The 27545-nt window shown below is 39.6% G+C and overlaps 1 protein-coding gene across 2 annotated transcripts; it reads left to right on the top strand.

Moving 5' to 3' along the window:
• The first annotated feature begins 77 nt into the window (after window positions 1–77).
• RAB8A (RAB8A, member RAS oncogene family) lies at window positions 78–22065 on the top strand. Of its 2 annotated transcripts, none has more exons than XM_030540089.1 (8): window positions 78–247; window positions 1533–1606; window positions 4786–4846; window positions 11533–11610; window positions 13271–13360; window positions 15623–15688; window positions 16420–16470; window positions 17740–19683. In XM_030540089.1, the coding sequence occupies exons 1-8, from the start codon at window positions 215–217 to the stop codon at window positions 17830–17832; spliced, it is 546 nt and encodes a 181-aa protein (XP_030395949.1). In that variant the 5' UTR covers window positions 78–214; the 3' UTR covers window positions 17833–19683. The 2 variants fall into 2 exon arrangements, with proteins under 2 accessions (XP_030395949.1, XP_030395948.1); XM_030540088.1 differs by having other exon boundaries at window positions 79–247; window positions 1546–1606; window positions 17740–22065.
• Window positions 22066–27545: the final 5480 nt, after the last annotated feature.

A 27545-nucleotide genomic window follows, 5' to 3' on the forward strand; every position in this document is an offset into this window, starting at 1 on the left:
GGTGACGCATACCTCAGATAGCCAATAAGAGCATGAATCGGGTGTGAGGGGCAGTTGTCTCATCCTGTGAGGCTGCGCGAGAGGCGGATGCTTCCTGAGGGGCGGGGCCCAGCCCGGTGGAACATGGCGAAGACTTACGATTATCTCTTCAAGCTGCTGCTGATCGGGGACTCGGGCGTGGGCAAGACCTGTGCGCTCTTCCGCTTCTCCGAGGATGCGTTCAATGCCACCTTCATCTCCACCATCGGTGAGCGCTGCCCCCTCGGCCGTGCCGGGCGAGCGAGACGCGGGGGGCGGGGGTGTTGCTAGGGGCAGGGCGGCCCGTGTGGCTGCGGGATAAGGGGGGCAGGGGTGCTGGTGTTCGGGTCTGGTGAGAGCAGCCTATCTGCCAACTCCAACCCGGTCTACACTACACTACGCACTTTTGCTGGTGTTGGTTAAGGACATGCGGTTTGTTTGCAACATTTACACTACCAAAAATCCCTACTGTAGGCCAATATATACCAGGATAAAAGTGCTTTTTCCAATATAGCTTATTTTGGTTGGAGGCCTGGTATAAACTACACCAGTAAAAGTATTTTCCTGTCAATATAAGCTGTGTCTGCAGTAGGAGGGTTTGCTGGCATAGGTGTACCAGTAAATTTATTCTAACGTAGACTATGCCTTCGTTATTTCAGTTCCAGTTTGTGTGCAGACAGGTATTTAACTAGATAGTGTACTTTTGTACTTGTATTTTCTTTTTGCATAGCAGTTGAGGTTTCATACACTAGTAAATGGGGTTGGGGAATAATGTTACATCTGTAGAATTACATATGGAATTAACAAACAGTGTTGCCCTGAAATCTGACTTATTTTTAATCATACTAAAATAAGACTATTTTAAAGTGTTAATTTTTATTATTATAGATGCCAGTTTTTGACATGTTGCCTTAGTAAGAAAAGACTATGCCACTGTTAAAACAAATTCTCTCCAATAGTCTATTAGAATTGAGAAAAGAGAAGTCTAATAGATTGTAATTAGACAAAACTTCCAGCAACCCTGTGTGCCATAATGTTCTGTTGACCTTGGTACAGCTTTTCTGAAGTTATATTGAACTGTACATTCTGGTTCAGCTGTAGCTACAGTAGGTTAGGCTTTGGATGTGACTGTACTTAAAGGGTTTTTATTTATTTGGTGTAACAATGTTACAGTTTCCCTGCTGGTTTACAACAGGTCTGCTTTCAACAGATGCCTTGTGAATGTCTTTGTTCAGAATGAGCTAAATGTTGTTAAGAACTGTATGTATATATATCTCCTCGCTATATGTTCCATTCTATGTGTCCGATGAAGTGGGCTGTAGCCCACGAAAGCTTATATTCAAATAAATTTGTTAGTCTCTAAGGTGCCACAAGTACTTTTGTTCTTTTTATGGACATTCAGAATTCACTTTGCACCTAATCTATTAACTAAATGGAATGGGTGCCTTTGTTTTGTAAAATTAAAGGGGAAAAAGTGTTAACTTAGTCTTTACTGGAAATCTTAATTAATGTAGGTTTTTTCCCCAGGTATTGACTTTAAGATTAGAACCATAGAGCTAGATGGCAAGAGAATTAAACTGCAGATATGGTAAGCATTTTTTTTAAAGCTATATGAATTAAGATGAAATGTTTAGCTCATGCCAAGTATCTCTCTTTGCTTCACAATTTGCGTACTGAGTGGTGATATTATGAATAGGATTTTTGCCCTAATTCTGCTCTTGGGGAGATTATAGTAGCCGAGTTTATTGAAGATGGGGTTTATGGAAAAGAAATCCTGTCAAACTAAGTTGATATCTTTTTCTATGAGATTACAAGTTTGGTAGATGAAGGTAATAAAGTTGATTTAATAGACATCTGTAAAGCTGTTTTGATTTAGTACCACATGAGATTTTAATTTAAAAAAAAATCAAACTAGAACAATATGAAATTTAACATGGCATCCATTAAATGGATTTAAAAACTAGCTAAGTGATAGGTCTTGAAAATGTAATTGTAAATGGGTAAATCATTGAGCGAGTATGTTTCCACTGGAAACAGTGGAGTCTTGCATGGATAACACTAGAACTAGGGGTCAGCAAATGAAATTAATAGGCAGCAGGTTTAAAACAAACAAATGGAAGTATTTCTTCACACTACGCAGTCAATCTGTGGAACTGTTTGCCAGAGAATGTTGTGAAGACCAGGATTAACAGGGTTCAAAAAAGAACTAGATAAGTTCATAGAGGATAAGTGCATCAGTGGCTGTTAGCCAGAATGGGCAGGGATGCAAAACCGTGCGCTGAAGTGTCGCAAGCTTCTGTTTGCCAGAAGCTGGGAATGGGCAACAGAGGGTGGATCACTTGATAATTACCTGTTCTGTTCATTCTCTTGGAAGCACCTGGCATTGGCCACTGTTAGGACAAGATACGGGGTTAGATGGACCATTGATCTGACCCAGCATGGCTGTTCTTATGGATCAATTCTTGGCCCTATGCTATTTAACATTTTTCATTAGTGACCCAAAGAAAAACATAAACACTGAAAGATTTTAGGTGACCCAGAAAGTGGGGGAGTGATAAATAATAATTCAGAGATGCATATTATTTGCTTGCATTCAGTTTACCAGGCATTTTAATATGGCTACATGTAAATATGTACATCTAGGAACAAAAAATATAGGCCAGACTCTATCCAGGGAAGCATTGACTCTGAAAAAGTTTCGGGGGTTTTGGTGAATAATCATCTGAACACTAGGCGCTTGTGTGATGCTGTGGCCAAAAGAGTTAATGCGATCTTGGGATGGATATGCAGAGGAATCATAGAGATCAGAAGGGACCACAAGGGTCATCTAGTCCAACCCCCTGCCAAGATGCATGATTTGTTGGGTCTAAATCATCCAAGACAGAAGGCTATCCAGCCTCCTTTGGAAAACCTTCCGTGAAGAAGCTTCCACAACCTCCTGAAGCAGTTTGTTCCATTGTCTTACTGTTCTTACAGTTAGGAAGTTTTTCGTGCAATTTAATCTAAATCTATTATGCCAGTGGTCCCCACGCTTTCTGTTGCAATAGCATATTCATGTTCCCAGAAGAGTGTGGATGACCAGCTGCCAAGAATCAGCGTCATCGAGAAGCATCGCCACTGAAAGCCATGCCAAGAAGCAGTGGCATTTTGACAGTGATGCTTCTTGGCGTTGCCGCCTCTCGGTGGCATTTCGGCAGCTGGTTGTCCGACGGCTGCACTCCTTGGCGGCAGGTTGTCCAGCAGAAACGCTCCCTTGTCAATAGGCGGGTGCCATGGCACCTGCGGGCACCACATTGGGGACCACTGTGCTATGCTGGGATTTGAACCCATTGCCTCTTGTCCTGGCCTCTGTGATAAAAGAGAACAATTTTTCCATCCTTTTATGACAGCCTTTCAGGTATCTGAAGACAGCTATCAGATCCCCCACCTTAATCTCTTCCAAACTAAACATACCCAGGTCATTCAGTCTTTGCTCATATGGCCTGCATTTCATCCCTTTAATCAACTTTGTTGCTTGCCTCTGGATGCTTTCCAGTTTCTCTACCTCCTTTCTATACATTGATGACCAAAATTGGACACAGTACTCAAGGTGAGACCTAACCAATATCAAGTAGAGCGGTACTATCACCTCCTGTGACTTGTACGCTACGCCTCTGTTACTGCAACCTAAAATTGTATTTGCTTTTTCTGCAGTAGCGTCACATTGCTGACTCACATTGAGGTTGTGATCCATCACAACTCCCAGATCCTTCGCAGCCGTGCTGCAGTCAAGCCAGTTTCCCCCCATTCTGTATTTGTTTTTTTTTTCTTCCCGAAGTGTAGCACCTTGCATTTGTTTTTTTAATTTCATTTTATTGTCTATAACCCAGTTCCCCAATTTATTAAGATCCCTCTAAATTTTTGCTCTATCCTCCAAAGTATTGCCAACTCCCCCTAGCTTTGTGTCATCCACAAACTTGATCAGTATGCTCTCTGTCCCTACATTAAGGTCATTAATAAAGATGTTAAACAGCATCAGACCCCGAAGAGATCCTTGTGGAACCCCACTTGAGACCTTTCTCCAATCCAAGATCATTTAATTAATCCAGGAATCTCAAGTAGGAGTATAGAGGTTATATTATCTCTGTCTTTGGCACTGGTGCAACTGCTGCTGGAATACTGTGGTCAGTTCTGGTGCCAACAATTCAAGAAGGATGTTAATAAATTGAGAGTTCAGAAACCAGCTATGAGAGTGATTAAAAGATTAGAAAACTTGCCTTTTTAGTGATCGGTCTATTTAGCTTAACAAAAAGAAGGTTAAGAGGTGACTTGATTACAGTCTAAAAGTATCTACATGGGGAAAAAATGTTTAATAATTGGCTCTTCAATATTGCAGAGAAAGATATAACACAATCCAGTGGCTGGAAGCTGAAACTAGACAAAATCAGACTGGAAATAAGCTATACATTAATTAATTAACCATTGAAACAATTTACCAACATTGTAGTGGAGTCTCCATCACTGATAATTTTTAAATCAAGATTGGATATTTTTCCAAAAGATGTGCTCAAGGAATTATTTTGTGAAAGTTTCCTGGCCTGTATTATTCAGGAGGTCAGACTAGATCATAATGGTTCCTGCTGGTCTTGGAATCTGTGAAGATAAAGCTGTAGATTTGGTGTTTTTAAAGAATGTCCCTGTAAAGTTTACTTTCTCTCTAGTGACCTTAATTTCAGAATGTGTTCAAGTGGTTTGCATGTGCTAATTGGATTTGCTTAATTATTTTAGGGACACAGCTGGGCAGGAACGGTTTAGAACAATCACAACGGCATATTACAGAGGAGCGATGGTAGGCATGATGTAGCTGAATTTTTTTTCTTTTAAATCTATTTATAATTTGCAGAAAGTGAAACCATTCAAGTTTTACTATGAAGCATAAGCATTTATAACTGTAATGAGCTTCAGAACTTGAACTCCGCTTGGTGAAGTATTTGATAAGACCAGTGCTCCCATCTCTATGTTCAAATTATGCTGCAGCAGCAACCACTGTTGTGGGAGTCCCACAAAGTCACACTTCCGGTGTAGGGTGACCAGATGGCAAGTGTGAAAAATTGGGACGGGGGTGGGGAGTAATAGGAGCCTATATAAGAAAAAGACCCCAAAATCAGGACTGTCCCTATAAAATCGGGACATGTGGTCAGCCTATTCCAGTGTGACCTGCATGTGCACGTTGGTGGCAGATAAATAACGTGTGGCTTGCTAGGACATAGGTTGCAGTACATCTCAAAGATTCTTGTACTCTAATGATATGTAATAAATTTAACCCAAGCCATGTAATAGAAATATGTTTGGTTTTTTGTTTCCTTTCAGCAGTTGCTTCTCTATGCAAGTGTGTGTGTTGTGACAGACCCAGGCCAGTGGGGTACAGGAGTCTGGTAGAGGGCAAATATACTGGTCACTGGGTGAGTAGTTTTCTGTTCCCTGAGTGACCAGAGCAAGGGCTGCACTAGAGTAATGTTACCAAAATATCGGGTCTGCCTAGCTGAGAGCCAATTAACAGCCTGACAGGGATAAGGAAAAATGCTTTATTCTGCAGAAAAAGGAGAGCCTGTACCTTGGTACAAAAGATTCTGTCTTACACAAATTTCACAAACCTTCTATACACATTCAGACAAATACCCTTGCATGTTAATACTTGATTGGTAAGTGTAAAATCTCATGTTCCCCTTATCTGGGTAGTACTGACTGGTTTGGAGCAGGATCTTCCTGCTTTGAGGCAGAGGAAAAGAGGTAGTGAAAAAGTTCAGGCTACTGTGTCCATGAGCAGTTCTCACCCCTCCCACCTACTGGCCGCTTGTAATCTATTAAGGGGGGTCAGCCTGCATTCACAATCCCCCCTTCGGACCTGGCAAGCCCAGATTGCCAGGCCCGTTACGTAATTTACAATCAAGCTGAAGAGACAGGTACTGAGTTGTCTTACGGACACCAGAACCTTTGGTTACAGCATTATACAGACATTTTGCGCATTGTATTACTATTCAAACAATACATGGGAAGAACAGACAGAAAATAATCCATTTAACAATTGTACGGAAATGGCTAGTAAACCGTGACCCAAGGTCTGGGAGAAGGTCCTTAAAATTAAAGGTGTGATCAAGAGATACAGCATGAAAAATAACAGCAGCGTTCTTAATAGCCTATAAATCCTATTCAATTAAGCCAGAATGATTAATATAAAAACAGCATTTTTTCCCAATGCAAGCACAAGCCCCCTCTATTTCAGCATTTATAGCATCTAGCACACGTCTATTTTGCAAAGCCACTTTTGCTACTTCATCAATCTCTTTTTGTAACTTTTGAAAAGCGTCTATTAATGCATTAGCTGCTTTCTTAAGCCCTGCAGAACTATTTACAACTGCTCTCTCTAGTTCAGCTACCCCCAATTCAGGAATGATTGCATGGACAAAAGAATGGAATCCTGTTTATCTGACAACTAAGGGATTGGGGCACTGACTATAAATCAGTTAGGTATACCAGGTGGTCTAATTTCCCAGATGTCTTGGTGAATAATCCAGTCCCACATGCATCCTCTCCATGGACCCGTCAGGATTCGGTATGTGGAAGCGCACACCCCCTTAACTGGTCCAAGTGCTTGGAAGGAGCACTGTGAATGTCCACACTTCCACTCAGAAAGTGTCCAAATATGTCTCCATGACCACAGATCAGATGGTACTCCTGATGTGTCTGTAAGGGCAGTGGGCCAAGTCTGGTGCTCAAGATCACTCCGAATGGCCATCAGCTGGTCATTCAGGAAATCCTGAATTTCTAAACATACTAGATTCCACTGCAATGCCTTCCCAGCCTCAGTGATATTCAATACCATCTCTGTTAGTAACTTCTGGGTCATAGAACTAAGGGTGGAAATAACATGTAACTCACCAACTCTAGCCTGTACTTGGGTTAGCTGAGCTCCAGAAATAAGGCTAGTGGCCTTTTCTAGTTGGCCCGATTTCTTATCATGTTCTTGGCTTTTAATAATATTCCAAATGGCTGCTGCGCTATTGGCCCCATCCCAAAGGGATCCGGTCAGGTCCCTCTTCTTCCAGAGGAAATAACCCAGGCCCTCTGTTGTGCTAATCTAATGGCAGCCCCTAGTGTTGTATTAATCAGAGTCCATTGATATCCTAATACATATCTTTTTGGTGTAGTACTATATTACATCTGTTGGTTGTATACCTTTAACTAATCTCAGGTACTTTCAAGAGGCATTGACATTAGTAGCCTAGGAGGGGGTGTATTACAGAGTAACAGGGGAGATGGCAGGGGCAACAAGGTGCCTGTGGTACCTGTCATTTTTAATCCAATTAGGGAGAGCAATACATACTGAAGGATTTATCCAGAACACAGGGCGCAGCCTGTAGAACAAACCCCAAAATCCAATTAACATCACAATCCCAAGCATGGGTCCCACAGATTTTTTTCTGCCAGTGTATAATTCTTTGTTTCTTCACCAGGGTCAGTTTTTAATGTCCTTTCTAGTCAGGAATCCCTGGACTTTGGCAATTTTAGTGGAGTGTTTCTTCTTCTTCCCTGAAACAGTCGTGGTTCAGCATCCTACAGGGAAGCGGTTACCAGCACATTACGCTGCAATGGTTTTGATTCTTCTAGAAAAATTTAAAGGCACAGTAGATCTGTCAATGGACAAGGGAGAGGTTACTAGCACTTCACCTTGTACTTTTTCCCTGCTGTCCAGAAGGCACAGTGGAGCTAGAAGGAGAAATAGGCTAATCATCAGTAGGAGAATTCTCCCAATGTGGAGGGGTCTTTTTGCAGTGGGAATCATGGGTCCAAGCAGTCAGTCTTTGGCACTTCACAATGGTGTTGGTAGTTAGCAGGACTTTCCAGCGTGGAGCCAGAGCAGTCTTTCGTTGGTGGACCTTTACATTGATCCAGTCTCCTGATTCCAAGGAGTGGCAGGGCTGCTAGGGTCTTTGGGTAGCGCTTCTTTACCTGTGAGAAAAGAAACCTGACACATTTCATTAGTGCCTGGCAGTGTTTTGCAGATCTCATAGCTGCTTGGGCACATTCAAGCCCCGTCCCCCCCTTTTCTTGGTTATTAGCCAAGTCTTAGCTGTGAGCAGTGTCCTTGAATGGAGCCAGTGTCTTATCTTCAGTCTGCTAGCTATTAATTTTTTTCTTTCCAGTTAACTCATTCTGTTCTTTTTTCCTTCTCCCTTTTTGGCTTCTTTTAACCTACAAAGGAAACTTTCACTCTTCACTCATACACCTTTTCCCAACAACGAACACATAAACATTGCCATTATACAGTACATTAGTCTTATTATTTAATGTATGCCACATATACCCTTCCACTAAAATAACTTTATTACAGAGCTTTGGAGCAACAAGCCAGGACAAGCACACCCACTTTGAGGAGTTCATTCAGTACAAGCTATAGTCCAATAGCTTCCCACCATCCCCAGCCCTCTGGCTAGAAATCTGAGGTAGCCAGAAGGATCCCATGTACAATATGGGGAGTGGGTTAACCTTTCATGTCCTTGCTCCCAAAAACTGTTGGTATGCAAATTTTAATAATTTTTAATTAAAAGATTTGGCCAATGAAGTTTTTTTTTGTTTACTTAAGCAAATGTGTTAGACTTTAGTATATCACATTTTCCTGATTTATCCAAACACTTTGTATTCCAAATTGAATAAAACAAGTATCTGCATTCCAATCCAACCCCTCTGCCTGATTTCAAACCAGACCATCCCATGAAAACACTAAACACAACAATTCCAGCCACGAGACAAACACCACAAGACAGAACATAGAACACAAAACATAATTTCTATTGTGCCAGTAAATGCATGATATGTTGAATGCTGTTCAGCTGGCATCAGTTTTCTCTGATTATCTGAAAGACAAAACAGAGGTCTACCCCTTCTGGGCAGTCAATCATTACTTAAATATACAAATACCCTTGTTGATTTCAGGCAAAACAGAGGAATTACCCCATATTTTCTTGTATTAGTTTCATAGGCAGCCCAGGTTTCAGTGGCTTCTACCTTATCAGTTAGATAATTCGCATTAATACAGATGCTTTCTGGCTCGCTTTAGGATCCAAAGCTATCCACAGCTTAAAGATTCTTACCTTAAAAGGGACACAATTAACTTTACCAGAATTTTGATTGCTTTTTACTTTTAACTCCTGCTTTCAAACACTGAAAGAAAACATCACTACTTATAGTGCCCCTTAGAGCCTAATAAAATTTCAATTACATAGCACTGTATATATTTCTTTAGCTAATTCAGCTAAATTGTTCATAGCCAAATGATTGCAATCTAATAATTTCTTTGCTTGAATTTATTTACAAACATTTCAAAGACACCAAGAACTTTCCTCTTTAGCATTTTACAAAGTTCAACTGCTGTTCCCTCCAGCAACTACAGAGTTAACTTCTCACTCTTCCTTAAATCACTTGCTTGTCTCCCAACAGCCACTTTTATCAACTCAAATCACCATTTCAAGATATTGTCCTGGGTATTTGAAATCCCCATGCTTACACTTACTTACTCCTTCCTTCCACTATACCCTCAGAATTTCCAATCTGTTTTCCAATCTCTCTGTCTGTTGCCTGCCCGCCTAGGCCCGATCCTGCTTTTCTCGCTGAACCGCCCCTTCCATGGGCACCAACTTGTTCCACTACCAGTTTAGCTAGGAGGATGGGCTTCTCAACTAGCCCCCACCCTTCCTGGTCTCTTCCCTTAAACATTCTTACTCACAAGACTACCAGAGTCCTCCCTCGTGAGGCTTGCCACCTGGGCAAAAATGCATAGTCCATTGGCGTTTAACTATTCAATTTCCTCTTGACATTCCTTTCTGAACACCAGGTAAAGGCCATTTACTTAACATATAATCCAAACCCCTTTAGAGGGTTTACCCAGAGACCCACCAATCTGTCTGCTGACACTCAAACAGAAAAGAGAATTACACAGAGAACAGAGGGAATTACAGTCTAATCCAGGTTTTTCTACTTCTATTACACTGACCGCTACAGGGGACGGGACAGAAGGATCTCAATTCAACCTCAGAGCTTCCTCGCACGCATGGCTTCCACTCCAAGGAATTATGAACGAGAGGTTCAGTTCTGCCCACACTCCTAACGCCCAAATGTATACAGAGCAGAAAAACAACAGTAACCGGTTAAACAGAACAGAACCAGAACCAGATAACAGGCCCACCTCTAACCAGAAGCAGATAGTATTTCCTTATCCTGTTAGGGCTCACCTTATCGGATCACGAACCCCAGGGGCTGCGGAGAAGTGAGGAAGAGGGGTTAAGCACCCCAGTGGCGCCGCTCCTAGTTCGCCGCAGCCGTCCGGAGTCCAATGTCCGAGCTAGGAGAGTCCCATCTGGGTCGCCAGAAACTGTTACCGAAATATCGGGTCTGCCTAGCTGAGAGCCAATTAACAGCCTGACAGGGATAAGGAAAAATGCTTTATTCTGCAGAAAAAGGAGAGCCTGTAGCTTGGTACAAAAGACTCTCTTACACAAATTTCACAAACCTTTTATACACATTCAGACAAAGACCCTTGCGTGTTAATACTTGATTGGTAAGTGTAAAATCTCATGTTCCCCTTATCTGGGTAGTACTGACTGGTTTGGAGCAGGCTCTTCCTGCTTTGAGGCAGAGGACAAGAGAGAGTGAAAAAGTTCAGACTACTGTGCCCATGAGCAGTACTCACCCCTCCCATCTACTGGCTGCTTGTAATTTATTAAGGAGGGTCAGCCAGCTTTCACAGTAATCAGGAACCTGCTAGGACCAATTAAGGCAGACAGACTGATTAGATCACCTGCAGCCAATCAAGGCAGGCTAATCAGGGCACCTGGGTTTAAAAAAGAGCTCACTCCAGTCAGGCGAGGGGGAGCCAGAGGAGAGGAAGCGCGTGTGAGGAGCTGGGAGCAAGAGGCACAAGGAGCTGACAGTCAGAGGCTGTGCTGCTGGAGGACTAAGGAGTACAAGCGCTATCAGACACCAGGAGGAAGGTCCTGTGGTGAGGATAAAGAAGGTGTTTGGAGGAGGCCATGGGGAAGTAGCCCCGGGAGTTGTAGCTGTCATGCAGCTGTTACAGGAGGCACTATAGACAGCTGAAATCCACAAGGCCCTGGGCTGGAACCCGGAGTAGAGGGTGGGCCCAGGTTCCCCCTCAAACCTCCCAACTCCTGATCAGACACAGGAGGAGTTGACCCAGACTGTGGGGAAGATCACTGAGGTGAGCAAATCTGACAATACGCGCAGGACCCACCAAGGCAGAGGAGGAACTTTGTCACAGTGTGTCTATTTGTTTGTTTTGGGTGGGGGGGGAGGCAGGGGCTTGTTGGTATATATATATTTTTTAATTCTAGCCTTTCTGAATTTATTTTTCTTTTTGTCTTGGACATGTCTGTAATCTTTACAGAAACAATTGTTAGTTGAAATTAAGTTGCCATGTCTTTTTTTTTGTTTTTTTGTTTGGGTTTTTTTAATCTTCAGGGCATCATGTTGGTATATGACATAACCAATGAGAAATCTTTTGAAAACATTCGGAATTGGGTCAGGAATATTGAAGAGGTAACTTCCCATTTTATTTACAGAAATCTGTCATATTAAATATACTGTCACTATGTAAACTTTAGAAAAGTAGTTAAAATCAAAATGGTTCAGAGCTGTGAAATTTATCACTAAGTTGTGTGTGTTAAAATATTTTTATTTATTTATTGTGGAGTGATTTGGAGAGAGGGTGTTCATCTGAAGCTCCAAATTGATGATATCTTCTGGAATTTATTAGTCAGTAGTAATTCAATATGCCCGCATATAAGAGCAGACTACATGAACTGGAGTCTTTCCTGCAATTAAGAAATCCAACAGTTGACTCATTCTACCCTGACAGCATTCTAATTATTTCTAAACAGAGCACTTTCTGGGCATTGAGTGGCACCAGTATATTGCAGGCATGAGGTATTGTCCTAGCTGGAGCTGTAAATTCCTGGAAAATGTTCAGCATCGAAGTTGTCAATGCTTTCAGCACAACACCTAGTTCATCTTGTTGGTGGCATTTTGCATTTATTGAGTACTGCTAGAGTTAACTCAGTACTTAGTCAGAATTCAGAAATTATTTGTTAATCTTACTATGTGCGGTTATGAAGCTTTTCTCTAGGATCACCCAAAGCTATGTAAAATAACAAAATCCTAGGTCTCTGACAGGGCTTTGGAGCTGTGCTCCGGCCCCACATCAGCTCCAGGCAAAAACCTGCAGCTCCACTGCTCCAGAGCTGCTCCGCTCTCCAGCTCTGGTCTCCACTCCAAAGCCCTGGTCTCTCAACTTTATGGACCTAGAAAAAACACAGAAGGATAGAGAGAAGTGATTGTGATAGAGACTTAAATGTGTGTATTTCATGATGTGAAGTAAAAAATGTTGTATAACTTGTACAGCTCAGTTATCACATTACTTTGTCCTACAATTACCATTAAACCTGTCTTCACTTGACTCCCATTGTCATAAAAAAGAAAAGTTTCCTAGTCAGCTGAGCTGCTTCCTTTATTTTTTTCCTTCACTGGGAGCATGCCTAGAAAGGGTGAGGTGGCATGGCCTCTTGGGCCAAAAGCGATTTGTTAACCCCTGCATTGCCAGTGTGGGGTTGATACACCCTGTCATATAGGTACACAAGACAAGATATAGAAAGCACCATAATTACTTCAGATGAGTGTGAAGCAATAGTCTGGATAACTTTCTCTAAGACTAACGGTGAACTGAAAGTTATGTATCTTACCTGCTTCTAACTAAAAAGCCAATTTCCTTTTTTTGGAAGGGGGGGGAGGATAGGTATAAGTGGCACTCTGGGCATCTGACGTGCAGTGACATTTTTGCTGTTCATCAAATGCATCGTACCAGTTCTTTACATACGTGTGTGTGTGGAGAGGGAGTGCACATATTAATAAACATTGCAGTTCAGAAATGGCAGCAGTGGATTTTATGGTATGAGAAACTAACTTTTCCTGTAATTATTGTGAAGTCACTGCCTTAGTTACACTATCAGTCTGTAGCTTTTGGGGGGTGAAGTGAAGTGAAGAGTATGAGGTAAGTTGTATGTTCCTGGCATGCTGTCAGAACTCAGTGCAGAGTATAATGGTCTCTTGTAAGAGAGAATACGTATTAAAAGGAAACATCTCGAACACAAAGCCAACAAATCTTCTGCAAATAATTTTTTCTTTGTGCCCATTTTCATCTTAGCACGCATCCCCAGATGTCGAAAAGATGATTCTTGGAAACAAATGTGATGTGAATGATAAAAGACAAGTTTCTAGAGAGCAAGGGGAGAAGGTGAGTGCCCCAATTCCGCTCTGTGGATAGACACTAGTCTGTTGTGATTGAATCCCATGTTCTTCTAAACCTCTTTGGCATGGACAATGACCAGTTCTGAGCTCTGGCTCTCTCAGGCACAGTCTCAGTTGGAGACCTAGTGTCTGACATCCTTCTTGGGCAGTGAGAGCCACAGTCGGGCCACCTTAGATGCTGGAACTGGTGCTACAGACTTCCTCAGCCCCCAGTTGTTTATATATATTCCTCCCAGAGTTCACCTCCCTGTGGGAGCTCTGGTTTCTTGAGTCCTTCAGAGAGAACATGGCAGTAAAGCAAGGAACATAGATTTAGCACAGGAGTTTCTTAATCACAAGCACTTACACATGAGTTACAGATCTATGGAAAACAACAAACTCCTGAATGCAATCCCCCTAGTCTGACCTCACTTCCCCTGTGAGTTTTGGGTTTGGTATTAGTCCTTAAACCAGGCAGCATGTCCAGCCTTCTTGGCCTAGTCATCTTGTAACTGGCAGTGTAATGGAGTCTCCTGTTTAGAAGGACCCATTTTAAAACAGGCTTGGGGTATGTCTCCGTTACAATCACTGGGTGTGATTGCAATTCAGAAAGACATACCTGAACTAACTTTAATCTCACTAGCTCAGATCTCAAAACCGAAATGCTGTGGCTATACAAACATGAGTGCAGACTATAGAAACCCACCTGAAATCTTAGCCTGCTCTGAAGCTTGTGCTGCCCCACAGCTTGACTGTTCGAGGACCCAAGCTAGCTAGCTTGGTTCCATGTCTGCTCAAGCTGCAGTTACACCCAGCAATTACAGTCTACACATACTCTAAGTCCCTCTTGTTGCCCATGTGTTTCCTCTGGGGAAATTCCAAGGTCCAAAGTCACTTGCCCTCTTAGTAGAAAACCCATTCCAGGGGGCAAGAGTCATTCAATGTTGAAGGCCTTTGATTGCTCTGTCACAGGTTTTCAGACAGTTTGTCCACTCCCTGTCCAGCCTCTGCTATGAAATGGGTACTCTAATCCACTGTTTACAATGCTAAATGACATTCAGAAAACTGAATTCATTAATTTGATATAGACATATCCCCCAAATTCTCAGTGAGAACAGCATTGTATTGTGTATCATTGATCTTTATTGCAAGAGTTAACATTTTAACAATTCTGGAATTCTTCAGGAAACTTATCAGCTGGTGTGTGTTTCATTTAGGAGTACAGGTAGTAAATGTGAACATAGAATAATTCTGTCAACGTGTGCAGCATTGCATGTAGATTGAAAATTAGTCATTTTTTTCCTCAAAAGCAAGAGTTGTCATCCTTTCTCTAAAATGTTCCCAATGTGGCACATTAGGCTGTGTATCCTAAAAGTCTTAGTGCTTAAATTCATTTATTTTTAATTAGACTTTTAAATACGAAAATGCACCTAGCCATGTTTTCTAGACACCTTTTTGACCCACTTAATGTATTTTTAAATTATACTATAAGAACATAACACAAATTCTCTTCCTTTTTGAAATTCCCCTCCACCCTTCCATATTTTCAAATATATGAGAGGGAGGAGATAATCCTATATAATGAAGTCTTATTCCCCAACCATTGGGACAAAAGTTTTTAGCTGTGTAATGACAAACTTTTTGAACAAAAGGAGGAAAATTTACATACTCTGGAAGTCCTGCTTTTCCCTGAAGGTGAGTGGAATGGGGCACATTGACACCTAAAGCTGGAAGAGACAATCCTGCTAATTCCTCATAAATGGCAGTAGAGGTCCATAAAGGAGCCACCAGAGCAGAACAGCTTGCAGGCACTTAGTTTTATAATGTGTAAGAAAATTTATTCTCATCATCACCTATCTTTGCTGGTTTTTTGTTCTACTTTGTGTTTCTTATGCAAAAATATCAAATCTCACCTGTCGTCTTTGTGTAGGTATCTTGTCGGGATTGTCATGAGTGCTTTGAAAAAATATGCATATTTCTACCTTTTAAATACAATGCTTTTAACTTTCTTTTTAAACAAGACTGCAAGTTAGATCAGTGTAATATAACTAGGATACTAAACAAAACAATTTGGGTAAAGATAAATAAATAAATAAATAAGTTTGTTTGTTTGTTTGTTTTTACTTTTAAAAGATTCTGTAGTATCTGAATTTCAATTTAATGCTGCCACTTTGCAAAGTTCTCTGTTCAGTACCATGGCAGGTCCTGCACAGTGAGAATGAATTCATATTCAGGGCTTATATCTAATATAAGAATTTTTTTTTTCCAGCTAGCTATTGGTTTTGGAATTAAATTCATGGAGACCAGTGCAAAAGCGAATATTAACATAGAGAATGTGAGTATTGAAATTTTTTTTGTCCTAGTGCAGGCTATTTTATTTAGATTTGTACATAAAAGCAATAGGAGCATCTATCTATTTTGACTACATGCTGTTAAATCCTATCGGTTATTGGCAATAGGTTTTTAGCTAACTTAGAGGGTCTCATGGAAGTATTTTGCAAAGAGCACGTTCCACTATGTAAATTAAGTTAAAATAATTTTGTACAATTTTATCTGTATTTACTATGATTCTCAGCTTATTAAGAACATTTCTTCTGTCCATCCTGATGAGTGGTTTTGGTATGAACCCCTCTGTGCTGGGCCAGTGTGATTGTGTGTGAAATCTCTCACTGCCCTCCAAAGGTGCTATGATTGGGTGTCTCTGGCATCCTGCTGCAGATTCTTCAGCTACTGATGGATTGACTTGAGCTGGTATATTCTTTCATGTAGTAATCTGCACTAAGTCAGTTTGTAGTAACTTTCAGTGACTCTTGCACATCAAAACAAAGGTCTGTGGATCAATATCGGTGGTCCTGGAGAGAGAGACTTTCTCTCTGAAATTAAGACTTCATTTTTAAACTGTTAAAGGTTTCCAAATGGTAGGTCACAAAAATATTCCTGACTGAAAGGTTGACATGCACCAGTACTTCTTGGTTTTGGAGTTAAGAAAGCAGCTTTTATTAAACAAACTTCCACATGTAAAGGTAGCTAATAAAACACAAGTTTTAAATATGCTTTTTTCTTTAGGCATTTTTCACCCTTGCGAGAGATATCAAAGCAAAAATGGACAAGAAATTGGTGAGTAACTGTTACTGAGTCCAAGCTGCTTGTAGTGTATTGTTGTTTTTTGGTTTTGGTTTATTTTTAATCCCACTACAGTATTAAATTGACTAGAATATTTGTTTTTTTGTGGCCTATTCCACTTAGGCACATTGGGGATGGCAGACATTTTCTGTCAGTCCTCCAATCAAATCTCTGGGTGCTTTTTGAATACAAACAGATGGCTAATTCCTATAACATAAAGTCATAACTGAGAGAGGTTTTTAAATAGAGATGCTCTAAAGTTGCTAATAAATCCTATATTGCTTTACTGAAATTGTGGCGGGAGCTATCGCAAAGAAATTAATCAATGAAATTCCTCGCACTGCGGCCTTGTTTACACTGTGGGGGGAGATCGATCTAAGTTATGCAACTTCAGCTACGTAAATAACGTAGCTGAAGTTGACATACGTAGATCTACTTACCGTGGGGTCCACACTATGCTATGTCGACGGAAGACGCTCTCCTGTCGACTCACCTTGTGCTTCTCAGGTGGAGTACAGGAGTTGACAGGAGAGTGATCTGCAGTCAATATAGCAGGTCTCCACTCGACCCACTAAATCAACTGCCGATGCATCGATTGCCACATGTTGATCCCCTGGTAAGTGTAGACAAATCCTTACATTCTGATTGAATCATAGAAATTAGAAATGGGTGGAGGCTGATCCAGTTGTTCTATACTGGACCCAGTGTTCTCTAAAATATTATCATGTAACCAGTTCTAGTTATGGGACTAGTTTCTGGGATTTTTATCACCAAATCATGTTTTACCTGGTGCATTTCTAAAAATTTCCTTCACACAGCAGATGAGACTGCATGAATTTTGGTCCTATTTATTAAACAAGCTTAACAAAGAAGCACTGTTTGACTTTTACTGAAGCAAATTCCTATATAGGTTTGGGTTTTTTATAACAACCACCATGTGACATAGAAGTGGGTGCAGATGTAACCGTTGTATCTGGGTCTTGCTGATGACTCAGATATCTTAATGAGACCGATATAAAAGTTGTGGATGCTTTCACCTCAATAGGCATTTGAATCCAGTAGGTGCATAAAGAATATGCACAGTCCATGTTTGGCTGAACCCGGTTTAGCAGAATTCATTTTTTGATTTTGAGGGAAGTGCTGGGTGTTTTTGTTTTTTGACCTGCTATAGAGCATTTTGAATCCAGCTCAAACATAAAGTAAACTTGCAGTCACGCTAGTTAAATATAAATAAATAATATTTTAAATTCTTCGCATCTTTAGGAAGGCAATAGCCCACAAGACAGCAACCAGGGAGTCAAAATCACACCAGACCAGCAAAAGAAAAGCAGCTTTTTCCGATGTGCCCTTTTGTGAGGGACACTGCCTTAACCTGAGCATCTGCTCAATCAAACTGGACTGTGCCTGTTCTGAGTGAGATTTCCTCTGTGTGTGGATTTAACACTTTCAATATGTTGTGTCACACTGTGGCCATCAGAATAAGATTAAGAAATTGTTTATTTTAATAACTGTCTGACTCTTCAATTTTGGAGATGAAATTTTTTAAATATTTTTCTGTCACACCTTCTGCTTGGCATATGCATTGTCTAAAGAAGGGATACAGATCAAAAGTTACCTCCAATAGCACCTTTACTGACAAGCTTCACTCTCTGGGTGGGGGTTTATATCTAATGTGTCTAAAGTAGAAAAATTAAGTTTAAATGACTTTACACTGAAATGCCAACATTAATAAACTAATGGTATGTGTAGATGATACACGCATCTAAGTGTCTATAGATACATAGAGCACAATCACTTCAAAACAACAAAATGCACTTATTTTAAACAGTTACTTATAGCTTTCAAATGGTGGGTAGAAGCTTTCTGCATATCTATCCTTTTGGCTATCACAGGAAAAAATCACTTTTTTGTCTGCACGTCGCTAGTTCAGTTCCACCGTTCTAGACAACCAACCAGTAAAAATGAAATGAAACACAATGCCTCATCAGAAAGAAAATATCTATTTTTTTTTTTTTAGAGAACCAAAGTGTGCTGTAAATATAATAAATCCTTGATATGAAAAGTTTTGGAGGAAGAAACTTTTTATTTTCCACGTTAGGGAGGACCATCCATAATATATTTGTCAATTATCAAGGCATCTTTTAAATTGTGTCGGAGATAATTTTATTCTATACTCTTGTGCAAATGATCTGTGTTTCTAATCTGTTATCTATTGTTATAGGCCATGGTTCAAATTATATAGACCACGTTAGTCAAAAGTAATGACGTAACTGAATAACACTATGATGGGCCGCATAAGTTTTTTATTTCATAGTTGAGAATGACTTCAAACAAACCTTTCATGACTTAGTGGTTATTTCTAACTTGTGAAAACAAAAATGTATTGCATTGCTCCTGTATGAAAATGCACACTCCATATATTGACACTTTCTGAAAACTGGCTTTCTTTTTTTTGGCTGAGATTTCTCTTGCTCCCATGCCATGATTGCTTAAGATTTAAAGTGGCAGTGAACTGTTTTAACTGTGTATGGCAGTGCAAATGATGAGGTACAGGAAAATTGTGGTGACCTTTAAAGAAAATATACTTCTGTGTATGTACACTTTATACACAAAGGCACAACACATTCCAATATATAAAACTTAACAGCCAAGCAATTTTAAGCTCTTTTTATGCAGCTTTCAGGTTAATGGTTGTAAAGCTGATTTTAGTTAACTAGATTTGAAAAGAAACCAACAAGTGTAAGCTACTTAGAAGCTGCTCTTTCTGTCTGGTAACTGGCATAATGGTACAAGAGCATATTTGAAGAGAATGAACGTATCAGCAATGTTCTGCAACTCACTGGAATTGTTAACATGTTTTGTTTACATTGACAACTGCACTTAAGGGAAAAATAAATTAAAGCTCATTTTAAAATTGAGTTTTTACTCCCTACCTCTGTTTCCTTGAAATCTGCGTGAATATGTTCCAACCTCTTTTCTTGCCGTAGCTTTCACTACTGTCACTAGAGTTAAAGGTCAAATACATTATTATAAAGTACTTTAGTAACTAATTCTCCTGCAGGCAAATATGAGCTCAGTCTTTTGGCTCAAACTGAATACTAAATGGAAACTAAAGCTTTACTCTCTTGCACACTTACCATGTTACTTTTTTAAATAGCTTTTTTTCTATGCCTTTGTCCAGTGTTGAATTGTGAAACTGAGCTAATTTTGTTCATTAAGCCATCTGCATGTAATATGCATTTTCCAACAAGAATCAAGTAAGGATTTTATAGTATGAGGACTTGACAAGCATGCTGAATGATAGACTTCTCTAGAGTAAAGTAATTCAGTTAATCATGGCTACCTACGCAAACTAAAAGGATCCTTTGTATTTTTGCGTACAGATAATACAGAGGTTTAGGATGGACATGCAATGGTAGGATAAAGAAGCATTTTTAAAACGTTCTAGGTAGTCATGAGCAGTTGGGTGGTTTAAGGGTGAGATGGTGGAACAGTGTTGACCAACAAGATTCTCTAACACACATTTAAATATGTTAAAATGTTTAGTTTCCGTTTTAAAGCAGCGAATGAGGAATGTTCAACCTCCATCCTTATACTCTGTGGTAGCTGGGTGTTGCAGTCCATATTATCCTTTGGTTCGTGACTGTAAAATAGTGGGCAGTTTGATACACTGTGCGGTCTACAATTACATGGCATCCCATGCTACAGAGTTATCAGGCTTGATTTGGGAGGGAGGAAAGGAGTATTTACTTCCAAACAGAGCTTGAAGGATGGAGTTGTGATCTTCACTTTTCATTTTTCTAGATCTTAATGATTAGTACATTAGTTCTTTTTAATGTAAGTTAACTTTTTTTGTATGTGAATGTCCCATGTTTATGCAGATGGTTGCACCTACTTATGTACCTACCTTTATAGCATCATGATTTTTCTTTAAAATGATTCTATTTTACTTAATTAACAATTATATTTTTGCTCAAACTCAGGAAGCTTCATGCAGTTAACTGTGACTTGCTGTCATCACTGTACATCTAGGATATATAGTCTTGACATAAAAGTTAAATCAATTTTAAGCAATATGAAGGCTGACATTCTAATGTAGCAAATATATATATATAATAGTGAATTAATGTTTACGGTTGGATACATGCTTTCCCTCAGTGCCACTAAACACTGACAATGCTATATACAACTTGTAGCACTTTCACAGATCTTGGATAAATTCAGCATATAGCTGGACACTTTCACTAGCACTTTCATAATTAAATTAGTATTCTAGAAAAAAGATTTTTATATCAACATGGCCAGAAGAAGCAACAAAAGAACAATAGCATAGTCATTCATCGCATATGTTCAGTAGCCTAGTTTTGTTTATACATGGAGGGCAAATCTAAATTTTTGGTGTATCAAGTTTTGTAAAATTTTGAAGAACTCATTAGTTACTCGAACGTATTTAACACACATGCTGCAAAGCTTTAGGTGTTTTTAAAAACAACTAAAAATACAGCAGTTACTCTAACAATTGACACGTGGCTTGCACAGAAATAAACCTACTTCTTGAGCACAAATTCAAAGACATTATCTCAATTGCCTTCATTTAATGACATCACAAGATCTTGTGGTTGACTTGATCTTTGAGGGTGGTTGGAATATTTTCAGATTGGCCCACCCAAACAGAGGTCTCAGACTTTCCATACCCTATCTTTCAGTAATGAGTGAGGGTGCTTTTTAACATGTCACCTGGATGTGCACTAAATGTGGTCACCTGGATGTGCACTAAATGTTTAGCAACATCAGAGCCTTATGCCAGCACCAGGCTTTCAGCCTCAGATTTATGTATCCTATGGATTATTTTAGTCTCCTTACCGCTGCTGAGAAACATTTGGTCCCTCCCTTTAGGTGGGATGTTATTAACAACTTCTGTTTGCTGTTAGGGTGTTCTTTCCTCTTTCTCTGGCTGATACTGTGCCCAGAGGCCACCATGATTTAAAGGTTTTCTGTGGGACTTGAAACGGTTGGTACACTGAATAAGAGATTGGCAAAAAGCTGCTTGAAATATGATCTTCATCTGTACAGGATGTTTATAGGGGGATATGGAAGAAGTGACCAAGGCATGCACACATTTGTGATCATTCCTAGACATTGCAGACTCATCCAAATGAATGCTGTTGGGTACTGTGCAGTCTGATTACTGCAGGGTGACTTGCTCCATGACTAATTTTTTCAGATGATCATGGTGGGTGGGTGTGTGAATAAGGTAGATTGGCAAGCTGGTCTCTCTCCAGCCCTTGCTGCAAGAATTATATACTCCCAATAGAGTGTCCTTCAGGGGTTTAGTGAGACTTGATCACTAAGGAAAATCTAACCTCATTCATAGCAACTTTTTAAAAATCTGTAAACATTTTTTCTTTCAGTGTTTTTTAGAATGACCACTGTTGGCTGCTCCCTCTGTGACAATGCCTTTCTTAAAATGCACTCATTGGTTTTCATGTTTGTATTTTTAAAAGCTGTCATGTTTATTATGTGGTATTTGTGTTTACTCTGTTGTACAGGACCCTGAACGTTGCATAAATAAATTTCTTATGAAAAGAGCAGAACTTTTTTCTTTGGTCTTCTGCCAGTTCTGTTCATCTTTCATGTGTATATAGCTTCCTAAGTACAAAATAGGCTATTTTCTTCCATTAGCGAGAAGGGGCAAGAACTTGGTAAGCTCTGGTTTGGTCTCAACTCTTTAATTTCCAGTCCTGTTTTCAATTTTCCAGTTGAAAAAACACCCCTTGTTGCTCTTCTGAGATAACAGTATCTAGCATAAAGACGCTTAGCAACAGGGCTCATTTTACTGCAGAACTGAGTTAACTACTTTCAATTTTATTGGCCCAACATCTGTTAGTGGAAGGTTACAAATTTTCAAGTTACTCTGAGCTTTTCTTCAAGACTGTGTAGCTTGAAAGCTTGTACTTACCACCAACAGAATTTGGTCTAATAAAAGATACTATCTCACCTACCTTGTCTCTCTCTCTCATGTCTTGGGGACCCACAAGACTACAACAACACGACAATTCAATTTTATTTTTCTGTGTATTCCCCTACTGCCATAAGTGGTGATTATTTAATTTTGCTGAAACTGCCACATCATTAAAGTCACATTATTTCACAGACTGATGTGGGGATTGAACCTATGAATCTTGGAGTGTAAGGGATTTCAGTGTTAAATGTATCTGTAGCAAAATTAATCATTTTTATTATATACAAATTCTTAACATAAGTCTCATCTATAAACTGTAGGATTGTAGACCTAAGGCCAGTTATGTACGAAACATAGGTTTAGAAAATTGCTGCAGTAATGTGTGGAAACTGGTCACTGGTGTAGGAGATGGACCATTGTAAGCGTATACAAAAAGTAGCAGTGATAAATTGGATTATTTTATATAAGCACACATAGAGCTTTCCTCCAACTTCCTTATCTAACTACATGTATGAATTTAACTAGGGTAAGAGGAATGCAATAAATGCCAATATTGCTGTTTCCAAACTTCATACACTTAATTCATTAGTTTTATTGTCAAGTATTGGGGTCGCATCTGAAGAAGTGACGTTTTTTACCCACGAAAGCTTATGCCCAAATAAATCTGTTAAGGTGCCACCAGACTCCTTGTTAGTTTTTATTGTGTATTGTGAGTAATGGATCAGGTGAAATGGTTCCAGCATCCCCATCTTAGGGCACTTTCTTTTTACACAACCAGTTCTGGATTTATTGTGGTGTTCCTTCCAGCTCCTACTTCTTCCCTCTGGTTAGCATGCTTATCCCCTGTCACATTGCTAGCAAACAGCTGCAACTGCTCTCATACATGATTTAATTTCCAAAATTGTTGATACTGTACTTTATGCAATGAAGGAGTTGTGTGCCTTCAGTTTTCTGACGTACCATTAAGTATCCCACTGGTGCCTGTGTGGTAGCTTAGCAAGCTTACAACCTAATCAGTTAAACTTACTGTGATATAACTTGCATATCATATTAAAATCAATGAAAATATACTCCATTGTCACTTCATAGACAATTTATAACACATAACAGCTGCTAGTGAAATCCAGATTCTAGTAACCAAAAATTAACAAATGTGGTTGGGTATATTAGTAAAATGCACTTCTATTCTGCAATATACATAATAGATGACAAATTCTGAAGTGTGTTCATGTGATGTGTATGTTCTACTTTCTTGTACAGCTGCCTATTCCCAGTATTGGCTGATTGCTCATAAAGGTAACAACTATTGTCTTTTTTACTTGAAATTGTTTGTCAGGTTTGCTAGCAGCAATTTTATCTTATTTGGATATTTTTAACCCACCACTTGACTGTAGCCAATTAGTAGCTTGCTTCTGAACCTGATAACAAACTTCACCTTTTTTCTTCCTCTACACCCCTCACGCATACCCTTGGGATGTTATTGCCTTCCAAAAGGCAATTCATCGCCTTCTAATGAAGACCATGGAAAAGCTCATAACTACAACAAGCCAAATCATGAGCATTAAATACAGTTTCCCTAGTCATCTGGAAGTTGGGCAGTGACAGCAGCATGTTACCAAGGCAGCTGGGGCCCTTGATTCAAGGTTGACCCCTTGAGTAAAACTTTATAGGCCCAGAATCTCTCAGATGCACCAGGGTTGATTTCTAAAGGGGGATGCTAACTGCTTATATGGCATTGTACCAATGGCCTAAGTGAGTTGCACATTTCTATTGCAGTACAAGGTGCTAGTGGAGAGGTGTGAGGAAATGTCCAATTAACTCTAATACAAAGGGACCACTCCACTGGCTGCTGAATTAGATATACGTCTGCTGTGTATCCATGTCAGCTGTACTTAACTGTCAGCACTCTCGGTGAATGGTGTAGTTGTGTCAGTCCCAGGATATTAGAGAAGCAAGGTGGGAGAAGTAATAATATCTTTTATTGGACCAACTCATGTTTGGTGATGAAGACAAGTTTTCAAGCCACATGGAGCTCTTCTTGAGCTCTGGGAAAGATACCTCAAGCATCACATAAATGCCAGGTGGAACAGATTGTTTAACATAGCACATTCTGAGAGACCATTCAAGCACTTATTAGCTAACTACTTATGCTAAACAATCTGTTCTACCTTGCATTTAGCTGTGACACTTGGAGTATCTTTCCTAGACTTGAAGAACAACTCTGTGTGGTTCAAAATCTTGTCTCTGTCTCCAACAGAAGTTGGTCCCAGAAAAGATAATTCCTCCCCCACCTTCTCTTTCTAGCACTCATGGTGAGCTTTTGTTAACACCTGCAAGTATAAAATAGAACCTGCTAATACCAAAGTCTGATTCACTGAACCTCAGTTGATTATCATGTTCCTTTATGTCATGAATCCTCATGCTGCTCAGTGTCCTGAATTAAATATTCTGATTCAACAGGAGCATTTGAAGGTGAGAAGCATTGTGTGCTTTCCCATATTAGTTAGAAACACCTTTTTAATTCTCTTTCAGATAGGCTATACAATCAGTTAACAGTTATAATCAACCTCATGAATGCCTTAACCATGAAATAACTTCAGCCCAAAGTCACTTGAGTTAATAATATTTAACTGGTGGATGTTTGGTTAATGTAGACCAGCACCTGAATAAGGAACTCCATCTACCTTTTGCCCTATCCAAAGCTTGCATTTCATGTCTTTATTTGTTGATATAATAAAACATACCATGTCTTTTGTCTACTGGACTTTATAACGTTGAGATTACCCTATTGTATTCTGGTTTGTTTCCTGGGATACAAAACAAGCAGCACAACTACTTTTTATTCAAATTTACTTCCTTTAGTATTCAGAAATCTACTTCCTGGAATTCTTAAACAAATATTTCACCAAGGAAACTCACTGATGTAAGGCCTTACCCATCTGAGACATGCTGTCAGGGTTCCCTCCCCACTCTGGGGTACAGATGTGGGAACCTGCATGAAAGACCCCCCTCAAGCTTATTTCTACCAGCTTAGGTTAAAAACTACCCTGTTCCTTGGATTAAGTAACACTGCCACCACCAATTGATTTGAACTAACATTTAGGGAGGGCCACTTGGAACCCTACCTTCCCCAAATATCTCCCCAAACCCCTATACCCCTTTTCCTGGGCAGGCTTGAGAATAATCCCCCAAGCACCTACACCACCTTTCCTGGGGAGGCTTGAGAATAATATCTTCGCAACTTGGTACAGGTGAACACAGACCCAAACCCTCGGATCTTAAAACGATGAAAAATCAATCACGTTCTTAAAAGAAGAATTTTAATTAAAGAAAAGGTAAAAGAATCACCTCTGTAAAATTGGGATGGTAAGTACTTTACAGAATAACAAAAGACTCAAGAACATATAGGATCTCCCCTCTAGCCAAAACCTTAAAGTTACAAATCCAGGGATAAACCTCCCTCTAAACAAGGAAAATCACAAGCCAAAATAAAAGTAATCTCATGCATTTCTTCGCTAGTACTTACTAATGGAGTTAGATAGCTTGCTTTCTTAATCTGTCTCCAGCAAACGCACAGAACAGACAGACAAAACAAAGCCTTTTCCCGCTTCCCAGATTTGAAAGTATCTTGTCCCCTTATTGGTCCTTTTGATCAGGTGCCAGCTAGGTTACCTGAGCTTCTTAACCCTTTACAGGTAAAAAGGATTTTGTGCCTCTGGCCAGGAGGGATTTTATAGTACTGTATATAGAAAGGTGGTTACCCTTCCCTTTATGACACAAGCCAACACTGAACTGAAAGCTAAACACGACTGGAAAGAGGCAGAATGTGTAGATTAACAATACTGCAGCATTTGAAGTAAGGTACCTTGATGTTTTACATTATGAATGTGCTATGATGTGTGAATTATCATAGTAAATTCAAATGCTGCAGTTTACCAATTTTTTTCTGAGATCAGTATTTGTTTGACACTTAGGGGTTGGGGCCCAGCTAAGGCTTTTTCATTTGTAGAAATAATTTGTACCTGAATACAATGGCTGCTACATGATTTGCACCTGCAAACAACTACCTGAGAGAGAGACCATCTCTGTGAATTAATGAAACATTCAAGTTGATGTTTCCCTAGTTTAAAAGAGAGGTGGCAGCTACCTGGCCATTTTTAGTGAGAGGCCCTTTACCCTGGAACTTGCAGCCCTGTTGGTCTCTTGTTACTGGATTCTATGAAGCTGCTCTGCTCTTCCATCCCTCTTGAGGAGGGATGTGACAGAAAAGGTTTAACCAGAACTATGGTGGTGTGTGATTTTTAAGGCTGTTTTTTTTTTTTAATGGGTGAGGGGGAAGGAGGAGTTAATTATTTAAGTAGTAAGAGTTGTAAATGGTTTTATATTCTTGTTATAGTTATGCTAAGAAAATTGGGTGGATGCAATTAAAACCATGAATAAAATTAAAAATAAATACATTTGTGAAACACTCCTGTCTTCAGTGGGCTTTGGATCATGACACAAGGACAGATCTGTATGCTCTTTGCTTGGCCTTGAGAAATGTAATGGCCAAATCCGTTTCATTAAACCAATCTTAATATTTTTAAAAGGGTCTCAACCTGTTCATATAAAACTTAAGTAAACATTTGTCAAATGAATACAAAACTGTTTGCCAATACATAAAACACCTAAAACTTGGTACCTCTGTCATATATGTGAGCACTAACCATCTTAATGGGTCTCCTACTGGATTTCCAAGTTTTTATTTTTACAGGGCATATAAATATGCTTTGAAAGATTTAGTTTCAAAATTTAGAAAACTGTTAGATTAGTTTAGTTGTCACCCACACACACTAATTCTACAAATGTCCACTCCCTTGCATCTGTACACACACCCAAGGCATTCAAACATCATTCTTAGTTCCAATTATAAGTATTAGAGTATGTAATGCAGCATGATCTGGTAGAAAATGGAAGAGCAAAAACAAAACAAAAAATTTTTTAAATCTAATGTTGTTAAAAGAATATGATCTTTGCTACCGCCACAGGGCTGACCTGTGTAGGAAATCCAGGGCATCTCTTGAATAAAATTAAGAACTTAACCTTAATTTTTTGCAAGGTTATGTTT

This window comes from Gopherus evgoodei, chromosome 22 (assembly GCF_007399415.2).
Source record: "Gopherus evgoodei ecotype Sinaloan lineage chromosome 22, rGopEvg1_v1.p, whole genome shotgun sequence".
In the NCBI taxonomy this organism is placed as follows: Eukaryota; Metazoa; Chordata; order Testudines; family Testudinidae; genus Gopherus; species Gopherus evgoodei.

Coding starts and splice junctions, on each gene's coding strand:
- RAB8A (XM_030540088.1), top strand. CDS start 88: ATGCTTCCTGAGGGGCGGGGCCCAGCCCGGTGGAACATGGCGAAGACT. Junction 13,361..15,622: donor CTAGAGAGCAAGGGGAGAAG/GTGAGTGCCCCA, acceptor TTTTTTTTCCAG/CTAGCTATTGGTTTTGGAAT. Junction 16,471..17,739: donor CAAAAATGGACAAGAAATTG/GTGAGTAACTGT, acceptor TCGCATCTTTAG/GAAGGCAATAGCCCACAAGA.